We start from the raw sequence: 25,286 nt of genomic DNA on the forward strand, positions 1-25,286 counted from the left end.
TATTTATCAAATTTATTACTTATTATTTTTAAATAAATCATGATTTTATTATTATTTTATTATTTTATACTTTTTAACTATTTTAATGACTAATTTTATTAAACACGCTTTTCAACTAGTCTAATAAATTACTTTTTTTTTTTACTTTCAACTAACTTTTGAGTTAATTTTTTTCAATATAATCTGTATCTGTTATTATTTTTTCTTTATTTTTCTCTATATCATTCTTTTTTAATGCTCCAATCCACCACAAATTAGGTGCATCTTTATCTTTTACCCGAAACTTCTCTTCAACGACCGACTGAAACATTTACTCTATCAAAATGTAACCGCCAACGACAATTCATGGCAGTTGGTGAGTGATCGTACACACGCATAAAAACACAAGAAAAAGAGAAAGGAGAGAAGAAACTCATGTAACCAAATTGAGTTAATAAATGAGTTAAATAATCATTTTCGTCCCTAAATGAGTTAAATTCGTCTGGAAGGATAAATATTCAAATTTTAATTCCCAAAAAAAAGTACAATAAATTTATTTGTTATCGTTAATTTCTGTTTATTACTCTGAAATTTCTAATATTGACAGTAACTTATTCAAAATATGATACTCAAACAAAAATGTATAGTCATTGAATTAATCCTTAAAAAAATGAGATTCAACTTGATTTTGTTGATACAATAGAAATTTTAGAATAATAAACATATTATGTTTATTATTATATTTGTTGTAACTTATATTTGCTTTCTTATTTTTTTAATCGTTTATTTCAATGTTATGATTGCAACGATTAGAAGGGGGAAATGAAAATTATATTATATTTTGGATAAATAGTTATTTTCGTCCTTGAATGTGTAGAGTAATGACAAATTTGTCCTTGGATCTGTCGTGTAAATTTTTTCATTAACGATAACAGACAAAAGTTAATGGATAGATGAATTTGTCGCAATTTTTTCATTTTTGAGGATTAAAATTTAAATTTTTATCCCTCGGGAACGAATTTGTCAACGCTTTACACATCTATACACAAAAATGATTATTTATCCTAATAAATGCTAGTAGTAGTAAAAAAAGCAAGTAAAACTATTGTTCAAGGGTATTTTTTTTCTAAATTACTAAATGGAGATAAATTTTAAATAAATATTTATAAAGGGATAAGTCATAAGGTATCTTATGACTTCTAAGTTCAAAATCGTAAATTATTTTATAATTTTATTTTTTCTTTCTTTTTTATTGAAGTCGTAAAGTTTGCAACTTCTTAATTTTTTTATAAATTATTTATGACTTTAAAGTTATAAATAATTTTATTTAAATTAATATTTTTTAATTTTATTTAATTTTTTATATTTTTATTTAATACTTTTTATATTTTTTTTTCCTTAATGTTAATAATTTTTTAACTAATTGTGTACATTCCAACAAGTTCGACTTTATAGACATACATATAATCATAATTTCATTTTATTAATGTTTCATTTATAGAAAATATATTAAATAAAAAATATACAAAAATATAAAAATATTAAATAAAGCAAAAATAATATACAAATTAGTATTTTTTAAATTAATATTTTATTTTTAGTTTTATTTAATATTTTTGTATATATATTTTTATATTGTTTTATCTAATAGATTTTCTATAAATCAAACATTAATAAAATGAAGTTGTGGCTATATGTACAACTTTCAAATTAAACTTAAGAAAAAAAATCCTTATCGTTAGAAAAAAAAATACAGAAAATATTAAATAAAATATAAAAAGCAAAAAAATATATTGAATAAAACAATATAAAAATATGAAAATATTAAATAAAAAAATATTAAATAAAACTAATAATAAAAATATTAATTTAAATAAAGTTATTTATGATTTTGAAATCATAAATAATTTATGACTTCAGAGGGTATTCAAAAAATTTCACTTAAGAAGTCATAAATGTTTTTGACAATTTCAGTAAAAAAAAATAAAAATTATAAAATAATTTATCACTTTAAACTCATTGTAAAATATCCTACGACTTTTTCTTTTTAAATATTTATTTAAAATTTACTTTCATTTAATAATTTAGAAAAAAAATTACCCTAAGAATCGTTTCGCCTAAAAAAAATGACATACATGCAATAAATGTTGTAGATTACAGCGATAAACAAGTAAGGAAGGAGGTGAGCCGGGGGAGGAGACCGGGTGGGTCAGAGGCACACATTTTACGCAGCAATTCCATGTGCCCACATGGATAATTGGAGAGACCCTCGCAATTTTGCGGAGGGAAAAACACACACAAAACCAAAACATGAACAATTACAACAACATCATCAAACGACAACTCAAACACCCACAACCATATCTCGCTAATTAACACACTACTTCACCTCCCCTCTTTTCACGCTCCACCATTAACCATAAAGTTTCAAGCTTTCAACTTAGTAGGGGGTGAGTGAAAAACAACAACAAGAAGAAGAAGCAGAGAAAGATGAAGGAAGGAAATGATGGGTTTGTGAGAGCAGATCAGATTGATCTGAAGAGCATCGATGAGCAGCTCGAGAGGCACCTCAGCAAGGTTTTGATGAAGCAAAAAGAAGAGGATGATGCTGGTTCTGATCATTCTCGACACTCTAGTTCCTTTGCCACTGCCACTAAGTTCAAAAGTGTGGCGGGGAGTGCTGGTGCCACTACCTTCAAGAAGCAGAGGCAGGAGTGGGAAATTGACCCTTCTAACCTCATCATCAAGAGTGTCATAGCCAGGGGAACCTTCGGCACTGTCCACCGGGGCATCTACGATGGCCAAGATGTTGCTGGCAAGTTCGATCCATTTTTCGCTAGACTTAAAAAAAAAAAACTGCATGTTTTGTTTTAAAAAAAACTTGGCTTTTTCCAGATTTCGCTGTTTTTCCTTTTCAATTTCTCTTTTTGGAATGGAGTTTTAGAATTTGGGTTTGGACTTTGTTCAGCTCAAACGACTGGAAATCAGGATTCTCTCACTTATGATCATATCACTAGCTAATACGAGATCTCCTACGTACCCCTCACACTGAGGACTGGACATCTCGAATATGAAGTTCGTAGAACTTGACATCTTTGGATGGTTCGATAACTCCAGATAACGAGTGACTGGACTGGATAAGCCTAATAACAATTCCTATAATAAGTCCTAAATTATATTAGAATTTGAATTTGAGTTTAACTTAACTTAACGGGTCACTAGTTACCTCCCACATATGTGCATTAGTTTGGTTATGTTACTAGTTAATATGAGATCTTTAACACACTCGTTCATGTTAAGGAATGGACATCTCGATCAGCCTAATAACAATTATTTTGGTAGACCTTAATATCATCTTACAATTTGAGTTAAGGTCTAACTTAACTCAAAATTTAGCTCAAAAAGTGAGAGTTGTCTCCCATTTATATACATTATTTTATATTACTAATCAATGTAGGATCTCAAACATAAACCATGCTGTCAGTTAAGTTGGGTAAATAAGAATGAACCCATTTAATTTCAAAATGAAAAAATTGGTTCATCATCGGGGAAACTCTGTTTTCTTGAAAGGAGTGGACTTTTGCGATGATTTGATGATGGATTGTTTTGGATCCATTGCTATACGTTTTCTAACTCAAACATGACATGGGGTGTTGTCGTGCATCGGAAAATTTATGTGATTCCAGTTGAATGTATTGGTTTTCTTGGGAATGCTGACTATAATTTAAGTAGAATTATTATGTCTTAATTGATATGGTGGTTTGCTTTTCTGCATTTGACTGAAAACTGTTTTGTGATTATTTAATTAACGCGCAGTTAAAATGCTGGACTGGGGTGAAGAAGGGCACCGGACAGAGGCTGAAATCGCTGCCCTCAGGTCGGCGTTTACACAAGAAGTTGCTGTTTGGCATAGACTTGAACATCCTAATGTCACTAAGGTGAATTTCCTTTCATCATCTTCAATTTTTCTCTTGTTGTTGGTTGAGTTTGTGGATTAAAATGTTGCGTTGCATTTTTATGGGGTGAGATGGGGTAAAGTTATTCAGTCCTCTGTCTTCCTCTATAATGTCAATGCCAAGCTGCATTTGGATTTATACTGTCTTTCAAAACTATCAAACTTTAGATCTTTTTAATTAATGGTCTATTATTCCAACCTATTTGGCTTTCAGGGATTTCTTTTTTCACTATGTTACCCCCACCTCCCTGCTGGAAATTGTGAAATGGGGTTTCTTTTATGTTGTTGCAGGCCTTTTTATGATACTTTGATCATCTAGCAAATTTTTTTATGAGCATGATGTATGCAGGTTTCCTTCTGTAATAGTATTCTAGATCTTTTTATGATATTTTGATTTTATGTGATACAAGTAGTTCTTTTTTTTGGCTAAAATGTAATTTTCGTTGTCCTATTTTCTCAAATTTACGTCTTTAATCCTTATTTTTTAATTGAGACATTTCATTTCCACTTTTGAAAAGCTCACGATTTTAGTTTTTTATTATTTAATTGAGACATTTTATCCCCCACTTTTAAAAAATTAGCAATTTTAGTTCTTGTGGTCAATTTCAAACATTGATCGCTGTATTCTATAAACGTTGACGGATAACTATTTGTTTATTATGCACATGAAAAATGTTTTTGTTGAATTATTTAATTGCTAGTAAACTTAATTTATTAAAAAAAAATAGGCATTCAATACGTCTGAAATTGACTAAGGGAACTAAAATTGTATATTTTTTAAAAATGATGGATAAAATGTCTCAATTAAAAAATAGGAAGACTAAAATTACAAATTTTTTAAAAGTGGAGGATAAAATGTCTCACTTAAAAAATAGGGGGACTAAAATTACATATTTAGAAAAATAGGAGGATGAAAATTACATTTTAGCCTTTTTATTTTATTTTATTTTGAAGCTTATTCAACATATATGAGCTTCCCTGTCCTACAAATTTTGTTCTCCTATTCTTTATGCTGATAATCAAATTTGGTTTGTTAACCAAGGATATGGAAGTTAGAATAATTTAAGGATAATAATGGTTTTGTTGGGTGAGTGTTAGGATATGCAAGTTGAAATAGTTGTTAAGACTGTAGAGAATCTTTTCAGGAATATCATTTGCAAAGCTTGCAGCGTCAGTTGCATAAAATATGACCATATTAACAAGGTCTGGAGCTCATTTTCCTTCAATGTTTAGATGTTAAAAAGCAATTTATAAGAGAACTCTGTTGATTATCTCCTATATAAGAAAAAGTAGTACAATTGTAATTCAAACTTCTGTCACTTTAAACAGATTAGATACTCTTTTGATGTAGGATTAGATAGTGATAATAGGGAAAAAAAATTGCGGTTTTGCTCTATGGCCTTTCTATATATTTTTCTTTTATTGCAACTTCAAAGTTATTTGAGCCTGAAAGAGGGTTTTGGTATGGTGGATTGAAATGAAAGTGAATAGGTATTTTCCATATGGGTCTTTATCGGTATTTATGTTGACCAAATCTTGTAAATAATTCAACCATGAAAGATATTCTATATCTTCATACAACAACAATGTGTCCTGGTCTTTGTCCTACTATTTTCTAGGACAAAAGATCTTGTAATATCGAGAACAAGGCTAGTCATAATGCTCCTTCCTACTCTTCATAACATTTTCTCTTTTCTGTTCTATCTTATGACATTGGCACTTAATACCTCCACCCCTTTTCAAAGGGCATAATGCACTTTTCTGTAAGTGTTTTTCTTTCCTAGTTTCTCAAGCAAATTTTTTTTCCTTCGTGTTTAGTTTATAGGGGCAACAATGGGGTCTTCAGAATTACAGATACAGACTGATAATGGTCTAATTAGCATGCCAAGCAATATCTGCTGTGTCGTTGTAGAGTATCTTGCTGGAGGTACGCTGAAATCTTTCCTAATAAAGAATAGGAGGAGGAAGTTAGCTTTTAAGGTTGTCGTCCAGCTGGCACTTGATCTTGCAAGAGGGTATTTATCATTTTGTAGTTTTACGTCAATGTAATTGTGGTTTAGCCGGTTATGGCCAAAGACTGTCTTGTAATTTGTTTTGATAGATAATCCCTCAAATTGAATTCACTTGGTTTTGCAGGCTGAGTTATCTTCACTCTCAGAAGGTTGTCCACAGAGATGTAAAGACAGAGAACATGCTGTTGGATAAGACACGCACTGTCAAAATTGCAGATTTTGGAGTAGCACGCGTTGAAGCTTCAAATCCAAACGACATGACTGGGGAGACTGGTACGCTTGGTTACATGGCTCCTGAGGTGTGTAGCCAGTTTCCCTAGAAACTTTTACCACAATTAAAAATTTTTGTATGAGCATATATTTGAAATTTCATCATGATGGAGATAAATCATTGTAATTGTTGATCTTTAGAGTCGAAGCATTAGTGCAGTGTCCAATACTCACTTGGTCTGATTGGAAATGGGAATATCCTGTCCCCATGTGTTATCTGAGTGGGGATTTATTTTCCCATTCTTCAGAGTCATTCATAACTTGCATGCATTCTTCAATAAAAAAGGTCATATAAAAGTATTAAATATGTTCAAAGACAAAACTTGTGTAATTGACTACTCACTCATTTGACAAATGGGTGGTGGTTTCCAGGTTTTGAATGGCAACCCCTATAACAGGAAATGTGATGTGTACAGTTTTGGCATCTGTTTGTGGGAAATATATTGCTGTGACATGCCATATCCTGACCTAAGTTTCTCAGAGATTACTTCAGCCGTGGTTCGCCAGGTACATCTAATTCTGGTTTTGATTCTCTCACATGAGAAGTGTGTGTTTGATACTGTGGATTCAGATCTAACGAAGATATTGATTTATATTTTTTTTATGAAATTTTAGAATCTGAGACCAGAAATACCAAGATGTTGCCCAAGTTCTCTTGCAAATGTGATGAAGCGATGCTGGGACGCCAATCCCGATAAACGGCCCGAAATGGATGAGGTAGTTGCCATGATAGAGGCTATTGACACATCCAAAGGTGGAGGTATGATCCCTGTTGATCAGCAGCAGGGTTGTTTTTGCTTCCGTAAGCACAGAGGACCTTGATCCTTACTCCAACAATCTATTATGATTTTTAGCTATTCAAAGAATCAATAGGTATCTATGGTGAGAAAACAGGGATTGGAAAAGCCAAAATGAGAGGGATATACAATAGAGGGTATAGGAAGGAAAAGCTGGTGATGTGTCAATTCTTATGTAAATCCATAACTTATTTTCTTTTGTTCTTCTTACTTGACTGGCCTTGTAACCTTTAAGATTTTCATTATATTGTTTGTAATCTTGATTGATGTGATTAAATTGGATCTATTTGCTAGATATCCTCTCATCTGCTTGTTTCAGTAGTTTTGCTTTAAAACTTGCAATATTTTACAAAATGTGGTGTAGTGGTCTTAAATTTTTTTTTATTGGTAAATATTAATTGTTAATTTTAATTTATTAATGGGAGGATTTAAACCTTGGATCTCTTCTCCTTTTTCTTTTTCATTTATTACTATATCAATCTTATATCTTCTAATAATCTATTACTTAATTATGGATAATTACAAAAGGAGCGGAAATGAGAGAGAAATCAAGCTTTACAGCATTTTTTTTTTGAAATAGATCAATCAATGCTTCTAAAGGTTGGAAAAGTAAATAATAAAAAAATTACACAAAATTAGTATTGTAGAAATAGGTCTAGATTATAATGTTTGGGATACTAGTTCATTAATTATTGTATAGGTTCATTTCTATTTTTTAATCCTTATCATTTATTATTGTACATCTACATTGCACTTGTTCATAATGATATCAGAAGTTCAGTACTTTCCACTATACTACTGCTTCATATTATGATCTTTCCAATAATCCTTGTATGTTCACATGTTTTCAATCGCATTTTGACTTTTTTTCATTCAATTTTTATTGCTCATTTTCGTGGCTTATAGTTACTTGAGGAGCTGCTATGTATAATCATTAATCAACAATGACATTTTTTTTTTGGCGCATTCATCAATTTCTTGCACAGAGCACATCTAGGCATCTAGCATATTCAACCACCATTCCTACCATGTTACTCACTTTGCTATTTCGCATTACGCCGAGCCCTTCTCGTCTCCTTTTCTAGGGATGATCGGATCAGATTTTGCCTACTTTAACTCTGCAATCCGAACGAATCCGATTATAGTTTGATTGATTCGGATCGAATCATCAGATTTATTATTAAAGTAAAATAATAAAAAAAATAGAAAAGTAATTCTAATCATATGCATCATGCAATCTAATATATTTAACTCAAACTATTATTAAACTATGTCTTACTTATTATAATTATAGTAATAATTGATGAGTAACCTTAAAATGAAAAAATATAATAAAATTGGGTTGGATTAAAAAGCTCAAACACTAAATGTTAACAAAAAGGAAAAAAAATAAAACATACAAAGTAATCAATTGGATTAGATCAAATTGAATTTTTAAAAGGAAATTTGAAATCTGATCCAAACTCATTAGATTTATAATTTTTCAATCTAATCTAAATCAATATGAATTTTTTGGTTTGCATCAATTCAGATTTATTATATTATCATATTAATCCGTGATTATCCTTTTCACACCACTTACACACATTATTTGGCTCTTTCTACAGTACATTTTCATGGTTTTGGGCAGTATTAGTCTATTGGTTTTTATAGCCACTTACCATGTTTGAGTCTGAGACTCTTCTTCTACCAAAATGTCCATTTTCATTTTTAAGTTCCATAATGTCAAATCTTCATTATGGAACCACTCAATTATGGAACCACTCAATAGTGAAAATTATGTGCAATAGTTGAGTTAGATTTGGGCATTTAAAGTTCAATCCATTGCAAACTAAACCTTTTAATTTTGGGTCTGTTTCTAACCATTGTTTAAAATATCTAGATTTGGATGGGAGGGATGGAGGTAAGGGGTCGGATAAGGGAGGGAGGCAAATATATGTGTAATTTTACAAAACCTTAGGATTAGTATAATTTATTAAAAAAAACAAAAAAAAGGGGGGAAACAAAACTAAGATTTCCCTAACAGCATGAAAGGCATATATTAGAGTTGGGCAAGCACTAGAAATAAAGGTTAAATCAAGATCAAGAATATATAAACAAATTGGGTTTCTTCCTTGTGCTTCAATGGCCGATTAGGATGATACATATGGTGTTGACGCTTTGCCCATAGCCATAAGGGTTGAAATTAAACTAGGATGTCAAACTCACTTTAGCAACGTCTTCTTGTGTATCACATAAATCAAACAATAATAATAATAATAAATTAAAGTATGAAAATAGATGAGCGAAACTTATTATATAAGAAGTGAGACCCATGTTTTTTTAAACTCCAATAAATTTTAGCTAATAGAGTGTGTTAATTACTAGCATTATATTTCTCAGGTAATATATGTAAAAAAAAACTTTTTTTAAAAAAATTCTAGCCTAGACAAAGATAATATTTTAATAAGTGGTTTAAAAAATGTTATTTTTTTTTTATCATGTTAGTGGTACGGAACATTCACCAGCTTTGTTGATAATTTTGTTGATGATTAATATTTGTCGAAAAAATATGATTCACCTTTGATGTGCTTCTTCTCTATCAATCACATTTTTTCATCCTTATTTTAAAAAATTGTATTATTAAAATAAGAAGAAAACCCTCTAATAAAAATAATAATATATCTAATAGGCACAATAATATTTTATAAGAGAACTTTATCTAAACACTACTAAAAGTCTTTTAAAAACATTTCTTCGTCTGTACTTATAAGACTCAGGTTTGAAATGATGTTTTTTTATTATAAGACTCAATCTATAATGTCCCTTGTATTAATTATTTTTAAACTATAAATACCCTTCATTAAAAGAACAAAAAAATGTATTAACAAATCATTAGAAGAAAGAAGCATTAATGAAAATGATATTTTAGAAAAAAATTATAAATTTAAAATAAATTTATTATTATCAACTCAATTCATCAATTTCTTAAATATTAATAAATTAAATAATTGAGTCGTATATATAAAAATGAAGGTAGAAGTGGCATGACAGGTCAACCTGCTTTACCCGATCAAAAAATGGGTCAACTTGTCCCACTTCATATTTTGTATATGAGTTTAAAGTGACGACTTGTTCTATTTTCGGTATGGTTGACCATCAAAATTAAAATATTAAAAAATTATAATAATGAATATATTTTAATTAATTTTATCATTTATAAATATTAAATAATAAATAGTTACTAAAAAATTGAATGTATCACCTTAAATTTTAAATAATAATTTATTTAGAAAAAAATATAATAATTAAATAATAATAAATATATGTATAAAATATCAAAATAAATATTAAATTGTTTTTTTTAATAAAAAATGGATTAACGGATTGGTTTACCTTACTTTTTTTTAAATCAATTTTTTTGGTGGACAAAAAAATGAATTGAAGGATTCAAAATCCCAATCAGGTTAAAAAATCCGTTTTACCACCCCTAAATTGAGCGAGTAACTAATAAGAAAGTGCCGTTAATTTATTCCATTAAAAAAAAAAACAGATGTCATTTATTCCTAGAAGACAAACTAAAAAGTGTAAAAAAAAATATTTGAAAGCAAGATGATTAGTAGTTATCAATGTAGATACTATGCACAGAGATTCAAGAATGAATATATATATATATATATATATATATATATAGGTCATAGACAACAATTATTCTTAAACTTATTGAAATAAAGATTAATTTCAATCGTGTGATACGTGGTTGTAATTTATTTAATTTTACATACGATAAAAATTAAACATAAATTTTTCTGTTTAATAGATTATTTCCGTGTATGAACACAACAAAACTGACCATTACGACGTGAATCCTAATATAATATTACAAAATTCATTCTATTACCAAATTAACATTAACCTCATTATTTTATTCAGCCATTTCACTCTAAACCAATAATTTGTTATAAAAGTACAAATCAATATATCAACTATTGAATACGGCTAATATTGATAATTAAAATTTTCTTTGGGTTTCACTTACGAGAGACTTTCACACTTTTTGTAGACAAATACTAATCAGTGCTTTGAATATTGAATTAAAATTTTTTAAATAAAAATATCTTTATTAAAATGTAATATATAATATTATGATATTTATGATTTTTCTATACTCTTTTAATATTTTCATAATAAATATATATTTTTAATTTTTTAACCAATATTCTTAAATACTGGTTAACCTGAGGTTGAGAAACTTTGGCACTTTAAAAAGTTAATAATGGCATCTATAGTAATAAAGCTCCAAACTTGATAGCATCTTTATACTTTGTTTGTAGTAAATGATTGGATTTTATCTATTCTGTACTATGGTTTCCACTCCAAACGCTAATCGTTTGGTTAGCAATAATTGAAGTCCATATATTATACTATGTTAATATATAATTAAGGGCATAAGAATATTAGCTAGAATAATAATAACACAGATAGGTCTAGGACCAGCCTTGTGCTCACCAAACATTAGTCTATATGCAACGCACCTAGTTGTCCATAGCCATACTAATTGTGGAAGAAAAGGGAGTAGTGCAGAAAAAATAAATTTAAAATAGTGCTAATGCTTGACAAAGTTTCATATGATGGAAACTAGAATTCGTATAAAATACCAAAAATATATTAAATTGATTTTGAAGAAAAAAAAAACTTTGAGCCGAATAAATACAAGCCACATGTCTGAAACTAATTGTTTGGTGCAACATACAGACAAAAATATGAAAGATAAGAGAAAATTTTAGAATTTAAATTTAATAAAAATATATTTTTCCTTATTCTTTTTTTTTACTCTATTTTCTTTCCTTTGATTGATACAAACAGATAATGTTGTAATTATATTAGAAATTTTATACTAGATAATGTTGTCATTATTATTATCTGATGCAATTTTAAAATTGAGATATGTTGTAAGTTAGTTCCTTCGAACTGCATTTCCTCGAACATGATCAATATTTTTATTATCTTTATTAAATTTAATAGATATACTAGATTTCATAAATATTGTATATGATAATATTTAGTTATATATTATTTATAATAATAAAAAAAATATCTTTGTTTGATTTACATATTTTGTTAAGATTATTTGATTATGTTTAACAAGCTGAGATAGTTAGAAACTAAAAATTAAGAATGAGTCGGAGGTAAAAAAGTTAATTTATTAAATTGAAATTAAAAGTATTTAGTAAGATTATCTGTTAAAACAATTAAAGGATACAAAACAACAAAAAATATGAAATTATGGTTTATTTAAAAAGAAATAAAAAATTTGATGAATATATTAAAGGAAGAACATATAAAAAAAACTAAAAATTAAAATTTAAAAAAATATTATTTTAAGTGGTATTTCATGTTAGAAATTACCACTAAAAAGTTAATATAAAAAAATATTTACCGAATACTTCGTAGGTCATTGAATTTTTCTGCATGGATTGAGGACATATAAAACACTTTAGATTCTAACGTATGAGTCAAATATCCTTTCTGCCAAGATGATCACGAATGATATTTTAATAACAAGTGTTGTTTTGTAATTTTTATCTTTCTTCTTAGCAACACGAGTTAATACTATTGCTAATATACCATTTAAATTCAGAATAATATATATATATATATATATATATATATATAAAGAAGATTTCAACCAATTTTGAAATATCATTTTAAATTTAAAAGTATGGACATAATTTCATACAAATTCGTTATGCAAATGATTTAATAAAAAATTTATCTTTAAGACTTATAACTTAATATCAATTTGATAATAAAAATATAATTTATTATGAAATTATTTATTTTTATCTTCCAGAAATCAATGTCACTGTTTTGGGAATCAACACAAAAGGATATTTACCCGTAGATTACTCAATAAGATATAAAATAAATTTACAACATAATTTAAATTTAAAAACATGTACATCATTAATATTTTATATAATAAATTTATCTTACTTTATTATATATTATTAATATTAATATATTCTCATGCATTGCACGAGCTATTGTACTAATATATTAAGGATTAAAAGAGAAAAAATATTAAAAATTAGAAATTAGTGTATTTAAAAATATTATTTCAAGTATTATTTTAAAAAATATTAAAATTTATTAAAAAATTTAGTAATAAAAATTATTTATCGAATAATTAAACAAATTTTTTAACTAATAAAAAAAATTAAAAGCTAAGTGAATTACATGGCACAATGTAGCTTTTATTCTTCAATTGCTCTTCAAATCACCTCCTATATGTCAAATTACCCACTAAAATCACCCAATCTTAAAAGCAAATATTAACATGCTTTAGCTTTCTGCTTATTATTATTATTATTATTATTATTATTATTATTATTATTATTATTATAAGATAAATATTAACGGTTGCTTTTAATACATTGGTTAAAATATTAAAAAAATAAAATACTTTTATTGAAATATATTGTTGATAATTTTTTATGTTTTTCTATAATTTTTAGAATTAATAATTTATATTTTTAATTTCCTATGACTTTTTTAATCTTCTAACAAGATTATTATTATTATTATTAGTTGTTGAATATACACCGTGTGACTGAAGTAACACTCTAAGATCAAAAGTCCAACACCTAATGAAAGCATGTAATGTTGTAATTACATTACACATACTATATCTAGATCTGTTTTGGATTTTAGTGAACTTCAATCTCCATGGTCTTGACACGTAGTTCACGTTGTAATCTGTCAACCACTAAAGGACATAAATTTTCAGTTGTCTGATTTGGGTGATTTTATTAAGTATTTCTAAATCTTCTCATTAAATTTTTTACTTATTTTTCATTTAAATATTTATTTATTTCTAAGACTCAATTATCTAATTTTTTAAAATAAAAATGATTAATTTAATTAATAATGATAAATTTATCTTAAATTTATAATTTTTTCAAAAATAATCATGTTATTAATATTTTTCTTCTTAATTGTTTTCTAATAAATTTTCAGAGACAAAGAATTAAATTCATATATTTTCTAATATTTAAGCATCAAATTCCACGATATTAATGCATCAACTTTTCTATATAATGAATTCCTTTAGTGTGTTTGGATGAGAATTTGAGAATTTTAAATGTTTCAATTTAAATTTCTTCATTTCTAAAATTTTGTGTTTGGATAAAAAATTAGATTTCTAAAATTTTTTGTTTTTGGAACAAACCCGTTGACACGGTTCTTCTCCAACACCATCATCTCTTCATCTTTAGGTATAGCATCCAGCGTGGCATGCTGTGGCACTCTCTTCCTCGGACTCAACTGAATCGTCTTGCTCAGAATCATCGGCACGCCAGAGCAGCACCCGACAACGTAGACCTCGATCAACGGTGCGGAAATCCTGAGCTGTGGCCCGAAGAACGCAGAGCACCTCGACCCGACGGAGCCTGCCACTACGTGGCAGTCCATGCCTCACCCGGAAGCCGAAGCCGGAGCCGAGCCGGCTCCCCAATCAGCGTCGAGGCGCTCCAGCGAGCCATAGAGGAAGAGCTTTTCGTTCTCGTAGACCTCGAAGTCCATGCTGACGCTAAGGCTGACGATGTCGATGGCGATGTAGGTGGCCTTGGCAGCATGGCAGTCGACGCGGCTGCGCTGGAGGGGGAGGGTCCTGGGGGCGGAGGCGGGGATTGGGGCAGCGTTCACGACGAGCGAGACGATGGCGTGGTGGAGGTTTTCGGGAGAAGCTGTTGCAAGAGAGAAAATAGTGAGAGAATGAAGGAGCCAGAGAAAGTATCATACAACACAAAAGAATTTTAAATTCTTTCATAAAATGAAAGAATTTGAAATGCTAATATTTAAGTTAACTAAAATCTCTGAACAAAATACTCAAATTTCAATTTCTTTTTAAATTTTTATTCAAACATCTTATTTAATTGAAAAGTAATTAAAATCCTTTAAAAAATTGAATTACCCTATTAAATTTCTCCATCCAAACATACTCTTAGATAAATTGAAAAGAGAGAAAATGTGATTTGTAGATAAAATTACCTTATTATTCTTAAGAAAAAAAATGATTTTTTTCATAAAAAAAAATTATTAGTGACTTATTCCTAAAATAAATAAGGACTAATATGTTAGCCAGCATACAAAAAATTATAAATAACTTAATTGTATATCAATAATATATATATATATATATATATATATATATATATATATATATATTTTAATTTTTAATTAATGTCCCCAAGCACATTCGTTGGCATTTACCATATAAAATAAATGCGTTATGATGAAAGCAACCAGTTAGCTTACCGTTGTTTCAGTCGGTGGTGGTTGTTTGACCTGTGTTTTAATTTGTCCTCTTTGAGGAGCAAACAAATTTCATCAGAATCAGACACTTTCAACGGTTTGAAGGAAAACCAAGGTTGGGTACCCAGTGAGTGAAAAAATATTAGGCCAGATTATTGATTATTAAGATGGAAATTGTGATTTCCTTGATCATACTCTTTATGGGGATAGCAATTTTGATGGTCATCCATGTCTGCGTCGTGGGGAGGGCCTTCACAGGGAATAACAGCAACAACGAAGAAGAATTTACTCATCGCAGCATCAGTGCCATGAAGAGAATGTTTGGCGGCAACAAGGTTGGTAACCTGAAAAACCTTCCTTGCTTTGAGTACGAGGAGAAAGCATGTAAAGAGAAAGGGTGTTGTGGCCTTGTGGATTGTGCTGTTTGCTTGGAGAATTTTAAGATTGGTGATGTGTGCAGGTTGTTACCCAATTGCGGCCACAGCTTCCATGTACAGTGTATAGATTCGTGGATTCTGCAAACACCCGTTTGTCCCATTTGTAGAACATGGGTTCATTCACCAGTTGTGATGAGGGAACAAAGTGCTGTTTCTGAAAATGTAGAAATATCGACTGCATAGTTGAATTTGATCCCCCAAATCAGCCTTTGTCTCAGATTTTTTTTATTGGTACGAATTGAAGATAATCTTACAACAATTTACGCACAGTTGAATCAACCGAGCTAGACTGTGCTTGTACAAAATTTGCCTTGGTGTCAGATGTAATTTCTTCAATGTGTATAAGATCATTTTTATTTAATCATCTTATCATGTGAATATTTGTCTCTCTCTCTCTCACTCACATATTTTCAATGTTTCACATAACTATTAGAGATTAACACAATAATTTCAGTACTGGAACAATTTAATTTGATTAGAATTATGCAAAGTAAGGATCAATCAACTAGCATTTTTGTTTTCTGGTTGGTATGCGTGAAATGCTTATCCTTCTAGACAGCTGGGTATGGTGGACAGATTTTCAGCCCAAAGAGTGTGAACACCGTTACAAAATAGTGAATGTTTCTTGTCTTATTCGTCCTATCTTATCGAATGGACACAACACAACTAGCTCTGCCTGTTTGTGGTTGTTGTATTGTATTTTGGACAGTATGATGTGGTTCTGGTACTTGACCACAATCTTTGAAATTTTTCACCATTCTCCATCTGCTAATAACGTAGATAAATCATTATATTATCTTTTAGCTAACTGTAACTGTATATAGATATAATAGATAACGCTCTTCGAAAATATTCGGTAGAGAATTACAATTTCCTATTCCTTAGACTTTTCGCTATCCAATCAATATACTTTATACAGGGATAAATCATTATCTTGTGACTTGTCTTTGTCTTAGTCAATTGTATATGGACATAAAGCGTTTATTTATTTATTTATTAAATAATCACTCAATTCCAGATTTAATCACAATTAAGATATGTATGGTTATGAGGAGAGAAAAAGAAAAAAAAAAGAGAAATCAAGAGAAATAGATTAGAAATACAATTAAAAAGATAAGTAATTTGGTCCAACAAGAATAAAGAAAAATGCATGAGAAGTATTTAAGTTAAAGTGATATTTAAGTTAAAGTGATTTAATAGGTTTATAAAAGAAAAATAATTAATATTAAATAAAAATATAATTTTATCTTTTGTTAAAACTTTTTGCATGTTTCAACTCATGAAAGAGTGTCAAAAGGACAATACTTTTTAATGAATAATTTCTCTTTTTATTCGCGCAATTGAGTGAAGATAAAATAAACATCTGAATTCCATGATTTTTTTTTTTAAAAAAATTCTGCACAATTCACAAAGTTGTGCCAGTTTTTTTGCCCTTTAAAAAAATATTTTTTTTATCATGGTGACATTGAGATTTCAACCTAAAAATTTATCTATATTACTTCAAATTCTCACCAATCCTAATGGTTACTTATTTTCTTATTTTAACATTTAATAATTTCACTTTGTTAAAAAAAATTATATATGTGATTTACTAATTATGTTTTTTTTAAAAAAAAGAAATAATTTATAATATTGTTGTATTCAGATCTAATGTTAGTTTTGATTCAGCTTCGAAGAAGAAAGCCATCTGAATTAAGCTAATTGGTTTTCTTAAATTGATTGGTTTGCTATTAATTAAATGACCCAATTATAAGTTCCAAAGATTTGAACTATTTTTTTTTGGATCGGTTTAATACTTTAATTGCTTGACAATATGGTAAAATTTTCGTTTAATGCTATATCAGTCTGAGTTAAATAATCTTCCTTTGTGAGGTTTTTTTTTTTTTTCTTTTCTCAAAGTTATGATTACAGACTATAAGAATCAAGATGAGAAATATCTTTAATGGCCGAAGGATCACCAAAGCAATATAAAATTCAGTTAACAGCTTCAGAAAATTAGTACTACTCAGTTAATGGGGGAGTTTGACCAAATATGTTGAGGGGTCATAGTATATATTTAAAAAATTTAAATGTAATTTCAGTTTTTTATTTTTTAAAATCCGTAATTTTAGTCTTTTATTTTAATATAAAAATATTTAATTTATTTATTTTAAAGAATTTGTAACTTTAGTCCTTTATTTTAAAAAGAGACATTTAGTGCTCAACTTTTGTAAAATCTTTGATCTTATTTCTTCTGTTAAATTAAAAGTATTAACTATTAAAAGACTAATATTGATTATGACATGATTAAACAAATAATTTTGTGTCACATTACTATGTTTGGATTACATCATATTATTTTCTTACAAATCAACACTTTTCGAATTTGATGAAAAATCAAAGTTGTAGATTTCATCAAATTAGAGGATTAATATCTCTATTTTAGAATAAAAGGACTAAAATTATGAATTTTAAAAAATATGATAATAAAATGTTTTTATTTTAAAATAAAAAAAAACTAGAATTATGAATTTTGAAAAATAGGAGAACCAAAAACTACATTTAAGCCTATTTACAATTATTGTGTCATACATAAAATAATCATCTTTATCCATGTTTTTTTTACATAGATCTACTACTATTCCCAACAATAGAACTTGAAGAAAGGTCACATCCAAGGAGATGAAGATTGAAGAACTCACAAATAAATCATTAGAAGTCTAAAAGATTAGAAGAAAAATATTCTTCACCAACATTAAATCAACAAAACAAGGGGAAATCAAATTAATTAATATGAGAAAAGTCAACAACTAATAAAGATAATGGAGAAAATCATGAAAGGGATCTAGAAGAATCATTTCAAGGGAGTGTCTAAGATTGACTTCGTAAAATTTGGTCCATTAAATATAAAACATGAGGTGTTATATTGTAGAGTTTTAATTCAAAAAATGAGGTGTATTTAATGCATAATGAGAATTAAATTTTTACCACTAAGGTTTAGGTGATTTAAATGCAAAGTGAAAGATTACATTTTACTAGATAAAACCTATTTGAATTGATGCATTAAAAGTTATTTTTTATTTCAGCTTTGAAGAGAACTTATTTATTACAGTTGGTAACAATCTTTACTATAAATAGAGAAGAGAATTAGTAAAGAAGACACATATGAAGAGAGAATGCGTGAAAAGAGAAATTGAGAAAGAAAGTCACTTTATTGAAAGAGAAATGTTTTTGTGTAAGAGTGTTATCACTTCTTGTAACTATTGAGTGGGGTACTATGATTTATAGAGTGATACACAATTTAGGGTGATTACAATCTTGTAATCTTTGTAGTGTTCTCACGATTCTTTGTAGACGTGAGTAATTTTGTTTGAGGGAATATTGTTGATTATCCAATAGTGGTATCAGAGCTATGATCGGGAACACACAAAGGTTTGAGATACCATTATTTCATGGAAAAATAAATTTTATGATTTGATAGAATACCATTCAAAACCTTTTGGTGCAGCAAGGTTTTGATAAGGCGTTAGAAGATGATAGGCTAACTTTTATAAATAAAATCGAATGGATTAAAATCCAAAGGAGGGCTGTGAGCACAATTCAATTAGTTGTTGCTTTCGAGATAAAACACAATGTGTTGAAGGAGACAACATCGAAGGCCTTGTGGGAGAAGCTCAAGAATATCTATGCATCAAAGTCTCTAACCAATCGCTTTTGTTTGAAGATGGAGTTGTATCAACTCAAAATGGAGATGGAAGGAGATCTCCATGACCACATCAATTAGTAAGCTAATTGTTGAATGCAAATAATAAACTCTCTGATGAGGAGCAGACGTTGTTGTTGTTGGCTTCACTGCTAAGGTTCTTCAAAGCTTTGGTTCAAACATTGCTTGTGGGAAGATCAACTTTGAAGTTGGATGAGGTGACAACCACTCTTAGAGAAAATGAAACAATGATGAGAACTTAAAATGTTGATGATGAACACTATGCACTAGCTCTGGTGGAGTCTAAGTGAGGGAGGAATCATTCAAGGAGATATGATGGGCCAAGAAGAAGATCAAAATCGTAATCGTGTTTGCAACGAGATATGAGTAACATGCAATGTTACTATTATGATGAGAATGATCATGTGCAAGTGATGTACAAATAAATGAAGAAGGATTTGAAGAAATTAAGAGATATGAACAAAAATAGTGCCAACTCCCACGCTAATGTAGTAAAAAGTGAAGATGATGTGTTTTTGACAACAAACGATGAGGTTGCTAAAACAAAATGAGTGATGGACTCTAGTGTCTCAAAGCACATTTGTAGAGATCGAAAGATGTTCAAAAATTTAAAAATCGATGAAGAATTCGCCCATTTCAAGTTAGGAAATGATGGAAAAATAAAGGTTGAAGGGAGCATGAAGATGAAGCTCCATGATGGTGTTATTCGAACTTTCTCAAATGTGAGGTTTGTACCTTTTACTATTGTCAAGATCATTTATGTGGAGGAGATGACATCACAAGGATACAAGTATGTTGGTTCAAAGTGAGAATGCAAAGTGCATAAGAGAAGACACTTGGTGTTACGAGGACGAAAAAAAAAAGACAACTTTTACTATTTGGATGGACAAGTCTTAAAAAGGAACTATGATAACAAAGTGAAAAAAAAAAGGTAAAATTTTCTAATGTTATAGAAGTGTAGGGAGACACTTCCGTTGAAGGAAGAGTTTGTTTACTTTTAGATTGATCAAAGGATATTTCTCTTTTGGGTTGAGGAAAAGAATAATGGAATTCCAAGCTAAAAGATAAGGTACATTTAATGCATAGTGAGAATTAAATTTTTAGCCAAAGTAATTTTTTTTTCAGCCTTTACGTTAATTCTTCAATTAGGAAATTCCTATTTGGAACCGATGGGCACCAAGAAAATGGGGAACGTGCAACTCAACTGCACTATTCACCAGACTGGTTCATAGAAAAGCATGCCCACCCAACCCCAAAATGAAAATAAGAACAATACAAGCACTCAATAACTTTAAAAGCATATATATTCAAGAAGGTACAGAAAAATCATGTCTCTATGTTCTTACATTTCTTTCCAAACAAGGCATAGTTTTCATCTCCTTCCAAGAGCTCAAACACCCAACCCAAGACATAGCGCATGTCATATCAAGCAATAATAACTAGCAGGTGGTTTAGTTCTTCTCGGTGTTGCTCTCCAACTCCCTTCTCAACTGGAGAGAAAAATCATCACTAACATCATCATCATCCCAATCATCCTCCCACTGTTGAGTCACTTCCTTCCCTTCTTCCTTGTCATCCCACTCTGAAAGTTGTAATACAAAAAGTGCAACAGAAATAAGTAACATTAGAATGACTCCCAGACCCCAAACAAAAGTTGAATAAGCATTCTCTAATACCCAAAGAACTTTCAAATACCATCACTAGAAACAATAAAAAAATAGAAAATAAAAATAAAAAAGTTCAAGCAATCAAATGAATCTTAATATCAGCATAAATCAAAAACAGAATCAACTGCATTAAGATTGAGGAGCTAACTAATGACAGATTAATGCCTTGTCTGGATGCACTAAAGCAGATAGAATATGTAGTGTATGGTAAACATGATAAAAACAGATCAGAATATGCATAACACGAGTTCTCATCCTGTTTAGTAAATTTTATAAATAAAACAGAACATAACATGGGTGGCTTTTAGGGTAGAGCCCCTGAAGTGTGCTGTAAATATACATCTTGAAATTTAACCTGTTACTGTAGAGGGGGGAGTACTGGTTTTTATGTTGTTGTTGTTATTATTATTTATTACTACTACATTTTAGTCCTTGAAAACAATAACTGTTAAATTGCAATAAAGTCCTCCCACCCAGTCCATCTTTCTCACATTGCTTCTGTTACTAGTTACTACAAAGCTCAGCACCATTACTTCTAACAGGAAAAGAAAATTTTAATCCCTAAACAATTGTATTTGCACCGCAAGGTTTAATAGCCTTCCCTAAGTGATCAATTAATAAATTTCAATTATAAACAAACTTCTTGAGCCAAGAAACACACCATCTTATCTATACATCTATACACAAGAATAAATAAATGTCAATCAATCTTTAGTTTTTTTATTGATCTTAAGAAGTAAATGCATAAATGTCCATTTCATTATCCATTAGTAAAGCTTTGGTGGTTCAAAATTTCAAATCTAGGCCAGAAGGTCATTTTTAACTATATATTCATTCAAAGTTAAAATTTGAAGTTGAATAGAAAGCTCATTTGCGAAAAAAATGAATTCATAAAAATACTTCATAAAGAAAAGGTGCATATAAGATATTAGAAGCAACAAGAGCAAATCAAACACTGCATAACACAAACTGTACCTTCAACGCTAACGAAAAATGGGAAATGTAAGAAAAGAAGGGAAGAGATTCATTTCATGAAGGAGAACGAGGTAAGGCATGGAGCTTCACGATGTGGGTTTATGGTTGGAGGTGTTGCTTTGCAGTGGAAGTGCCACAGCTTTGTGGCACAGTGTGAGGGTGGTGGCTCTAGCTGCAGGTAGTATGGACCGTGGTTTGTTGAGGTGCAGAGATCACACATATATGGGCAAAAAAATTGAAACAGGGAGAAACTCACAAATTTAACTGAGTATCCTAACTGATCTACATATAAATTTAAGGTAGCGACTCTTATTGTTTAATAGTTCAAGAAACTGGGGTTAGAGGCCAGGCCACCCATAAAATGAGTTAAAAATTGATCTATTTTGGTTCTATCAAAAACAAAAAGGAGATCAAGGAGTACGTAATAGAAGATATAAGATATATCCATTCTCTTCTGTACATACACCAAATGCTATAGGTCCAAACCACCGACTGATGTTGAAGGATCAGCGGATGAGTTGTGGATTTGTGGTTAGGGGTGAAATGGCACTCAAACCCAGAGCTAGCTGGTTCTCCACGAAATGCATTGAGGCGCAGCAGTTGACTAGTCATCTGGGGGTAAAGCACTGTTTCCGTGTGGCTGCAATAGTGATACCAAATCGAGGCAAACTCTGAATACTAGATATGATCTCAAAATAACAAGGTCCTGGCTCCACTCAAATGTGCAACAAAACGTGATAAAATCCCTAATTTATGATAAAATGATGACGGATAGGATTACTGATCGATTTCTTAGGGATCAAAGCGTCAGATAGGTAACATTCAAATCAATTTGAAAGATACAGAACAAACATGGGCAAAAAACGAACAACAACATAAAATTGAAACAGGCAATTTTTTTTTTTGTGGATTTACCTTCATTGATTTCGAACTCTTCGAACTCGTCGTCGTCTTCGAAGAGATCGATCTTGACGTCATCGGCGGCTGCTTTTGGTTCGGTGGCCATGGACAAAGCTGAATCTGCAGTTATTTCGAAACCCTAAGTTCGTATAATTGATGAATTCATTGATAAAAAGAATGGGGGAAATTAAAGAATGGGGGAAATTAGGGTTGATAAAGGGTAATGATACGGTGTGGCAGTGTCATGAAAACAAATAGAAGAGAATTCATATAATGAGAGTGAAAACAGTACTTACCGGCTGATGAAGAAGAACAGAAACAAAGAAGAATAATCTGCTGTTGCTGCTTTTGAATGAGGTAACGTTCTCAGCACTCAGTGCGCTGTTTTAAGGGATCAGTCTCCAGTAGTTGTTTATTTATGTTCTTTTGGGCCTAGGGAATATTGAACTATATTGGGCCAGTTACTTAGGAATTTGGGTGTAATTTTACTTGTATTATTTTTCTTAAAAAAAAAAAGAAGAAAAGAAAATTTTCTCCTAAACTACTGAATATGTGAATCACCCTTTAGGAGGAGCATGTCGACCAAACAAGAAAAATCCTTTAAGATACGTACTGATTATTTCTTTGTCTATTTTATGAGCTAATTACATAGATTACTGACTTTATATTGGTTGTGTTTAAACAACTTAAAAAAAAGATTGTGATAGTATAATTTTTTAGAAATTATTATTTTAACTTAAAATAAAAATACTATTTTTTTATAAAAAAAATTCAGTTTTTTTTTAATTAGAACAATGGGTGAAAATTTAGAACACTTAAGAAAGAAATGAGGTAAGCTCTAGAATATTTATTATTATTAGATTGAAATATAATAACTAATTAGGTTTTGTTCTTTAAATATGTGGTTATGAATTCGATATTTGTTTTGTGTTTATAGAAAAATATTTATTGGGAGATGTCAACTAAGAACACTCCAAGTTTTGAGTACTAATAATATACCATAAGAAAAACTATTAGAATTCTTCTATTATATTTTGTATAAATATGTTGTTGTTGTGTCTTTGTTATATTATATTTATTAATAAAAGAGTATTATATTAATTTCTTATAGTTAAAATGTTTGAAAAAAAATTTAAGTCTAATATTAGTTTTATGATGACAACCCTAGATAGACTATGTTATATATTGAGTTTTAGTTTTTGAGGTTTTTTTGTGTCGTTGGAAAGCTTGTTAAAAAGTTATAATTCATTCATACACCTTAAAAACTAAAATCAACTTCTATCTGAGAGAAAATCAGTTTCAAAGTAAGTCATTTGATCATGAAAAACACTTTAAGTCCCACATTGGACAAATATAACTTCATGAACTCCTTTTTTTCTCTATATATAGAGGAGACCAACAAGTCTTATATTCACCAAAGAATTAAGTGGGCTTAACCTTAACCTCAGGACTGTCAATGCGTTTTTGGGAGTGGTCACAAGATCATCTTCCTTTTCCTTGTTGAGGAATTGCTTGTGTTGTGGAACACAATTATTTGATTTGGATGAGTCATGCTTGTTTTAAATGTATTTTATATCTTTATGACTTCTTTAATGTTTTAAATTTATTGTGAGATGTATCTCACTTGCTTGTTTGGGTTTGGAGGTGAGTCTCTATAAAGTTATGATGATGATACTACATGAGAGATTTAGGTTTTCACTTTATATTATTATTAATTTTAGGGTTATAGATGTTCTGAAACAATGTAAAATTGCGACATAAGTTTTATTCATTTATCTAAGGATTAAATTAATAAGTAATTTTTCATCATATTTTATTTAATATGCTTTGTACAAACTTTGGGGCGCCAAGATTTATTTAACATGGAGTTACGTTATTTATCGATTTATTTCCCTTAAGTTTATAAATATTTGATATGTAATACTCTTATGGTGAAATAAGTATTTTTTTTTTAAAAGTCAATACATCATTTTAATTAGAGTCTGTTACAAACGAATTTAGAAAATATTACAAGTATATGCATCTTAGGGTAGAAAAATGTTACATCAACCCTTTAAATAAATTTCAACATTTAAAAGATTAATTATTAACTTTCGAGTTGATTCAAATAAAAAAAAATAAAGAAAACCTCAAAATTTAATTGATTTCCGACGTGATGGAAAAGGTGATGGAGACTATGCAAGGATTTCCAGTCACAAGATTTATCGATGAAGCCAGGAATCCTCCATAGTCCATAGTCTCAACCTTCTCCATAAAGCTCTCCACTCTCAACACGTCCAACTTCAGTCCCATGTGG

At 29.6% G+C, this 25,286-nt stretch overlaps 3 protein-coding genes across 3 annotated transcripts; 2 read left to right on the plus strand and 1 right to left on the minus strand.

The window, feature by feature from the left end:
- Nucleotides 1–2,142: 2,142 nt before the first annotated feature.
- Nucleotides 2,143–7,308, plus strand: LOC114416460 (serine/threonine-protein kinase STY13-like). Its single transcript, XM_028381329.1, has 6 exons — nt 2,143–2,794; nt 3,796–3,917; nt 5,753–5,949; nt 6,071–6,245; nt 6,589–6,723; nt 6,832–7,308. Exons 1-6 carry the CDS (start codon nt 2,470–2,472, stop codon nt 7,036–7,038), a joined length of 1,161 nt encoding a protein of 386 aa, XP_028237130.1. The 5' UTR covers nt 2,143–2,469; the 3' UTR covers nt 7,039–7,308.
- An 8,167-nt stretch (nt 7,309–15,475) lies between these two features.
- Nucleotides 15,476–15,928, plus strand: LOC114415856 (putative RING-H2 finger protein ATL61). The gene has a single exon (XM_028380719.1). The coding sequence runs from the start codon at nt 15,476–15,478 to the stop codon at nt 15,926–15,928; it is 453 nt and encodes a 150-aa protein (XP_028236520.1).
- A 4,778-nt stretch (nt 15,929–20,706) lies between these two features.
- On the minus strand, nt 20,707–23,444 carry LOC114416461 (protein DSS1 HOMOLOG ON CHROMOSOME V-like). Its single transcript, XM_028381330.1, has 3 exons — nt 23,287–23,444; nt 23,006–23,110; nt 20,707–21,030 (listed from the first exon to the last, which is right to left on the minus strand). The coding sequence occupies exons 2-3, from the start codon at nt 23,094–23,096 to the stop codon at nt 20,900–20,902; spliced, it is 222 nt and encodes a 73-aa protein (XP_028237131.1). The 5' UTR covers nt 23,097–23,110; nt 23,287–23,444; the 3' UTR covers nt 20,707–20,899.
- Nucleotides 23,445–25,286: the final 1,842 nt, after the last annotated feature.

The sequence above is a fragment of the Glycine soja genome, chromosome 6 (assembly GCF_004193775.1).
Source record: "Glycine soja cultivar W05 chromosome 6, ASM419377v2, whole genome shotgun sequence".
Classification (NCBI taxonomy): domain Eukaryota; kingdom Viridiplantae; phylum Streptophyta; class Magnoliopsida; order Fabales; family Fabaceae; genus Glycine; species Glycine soja.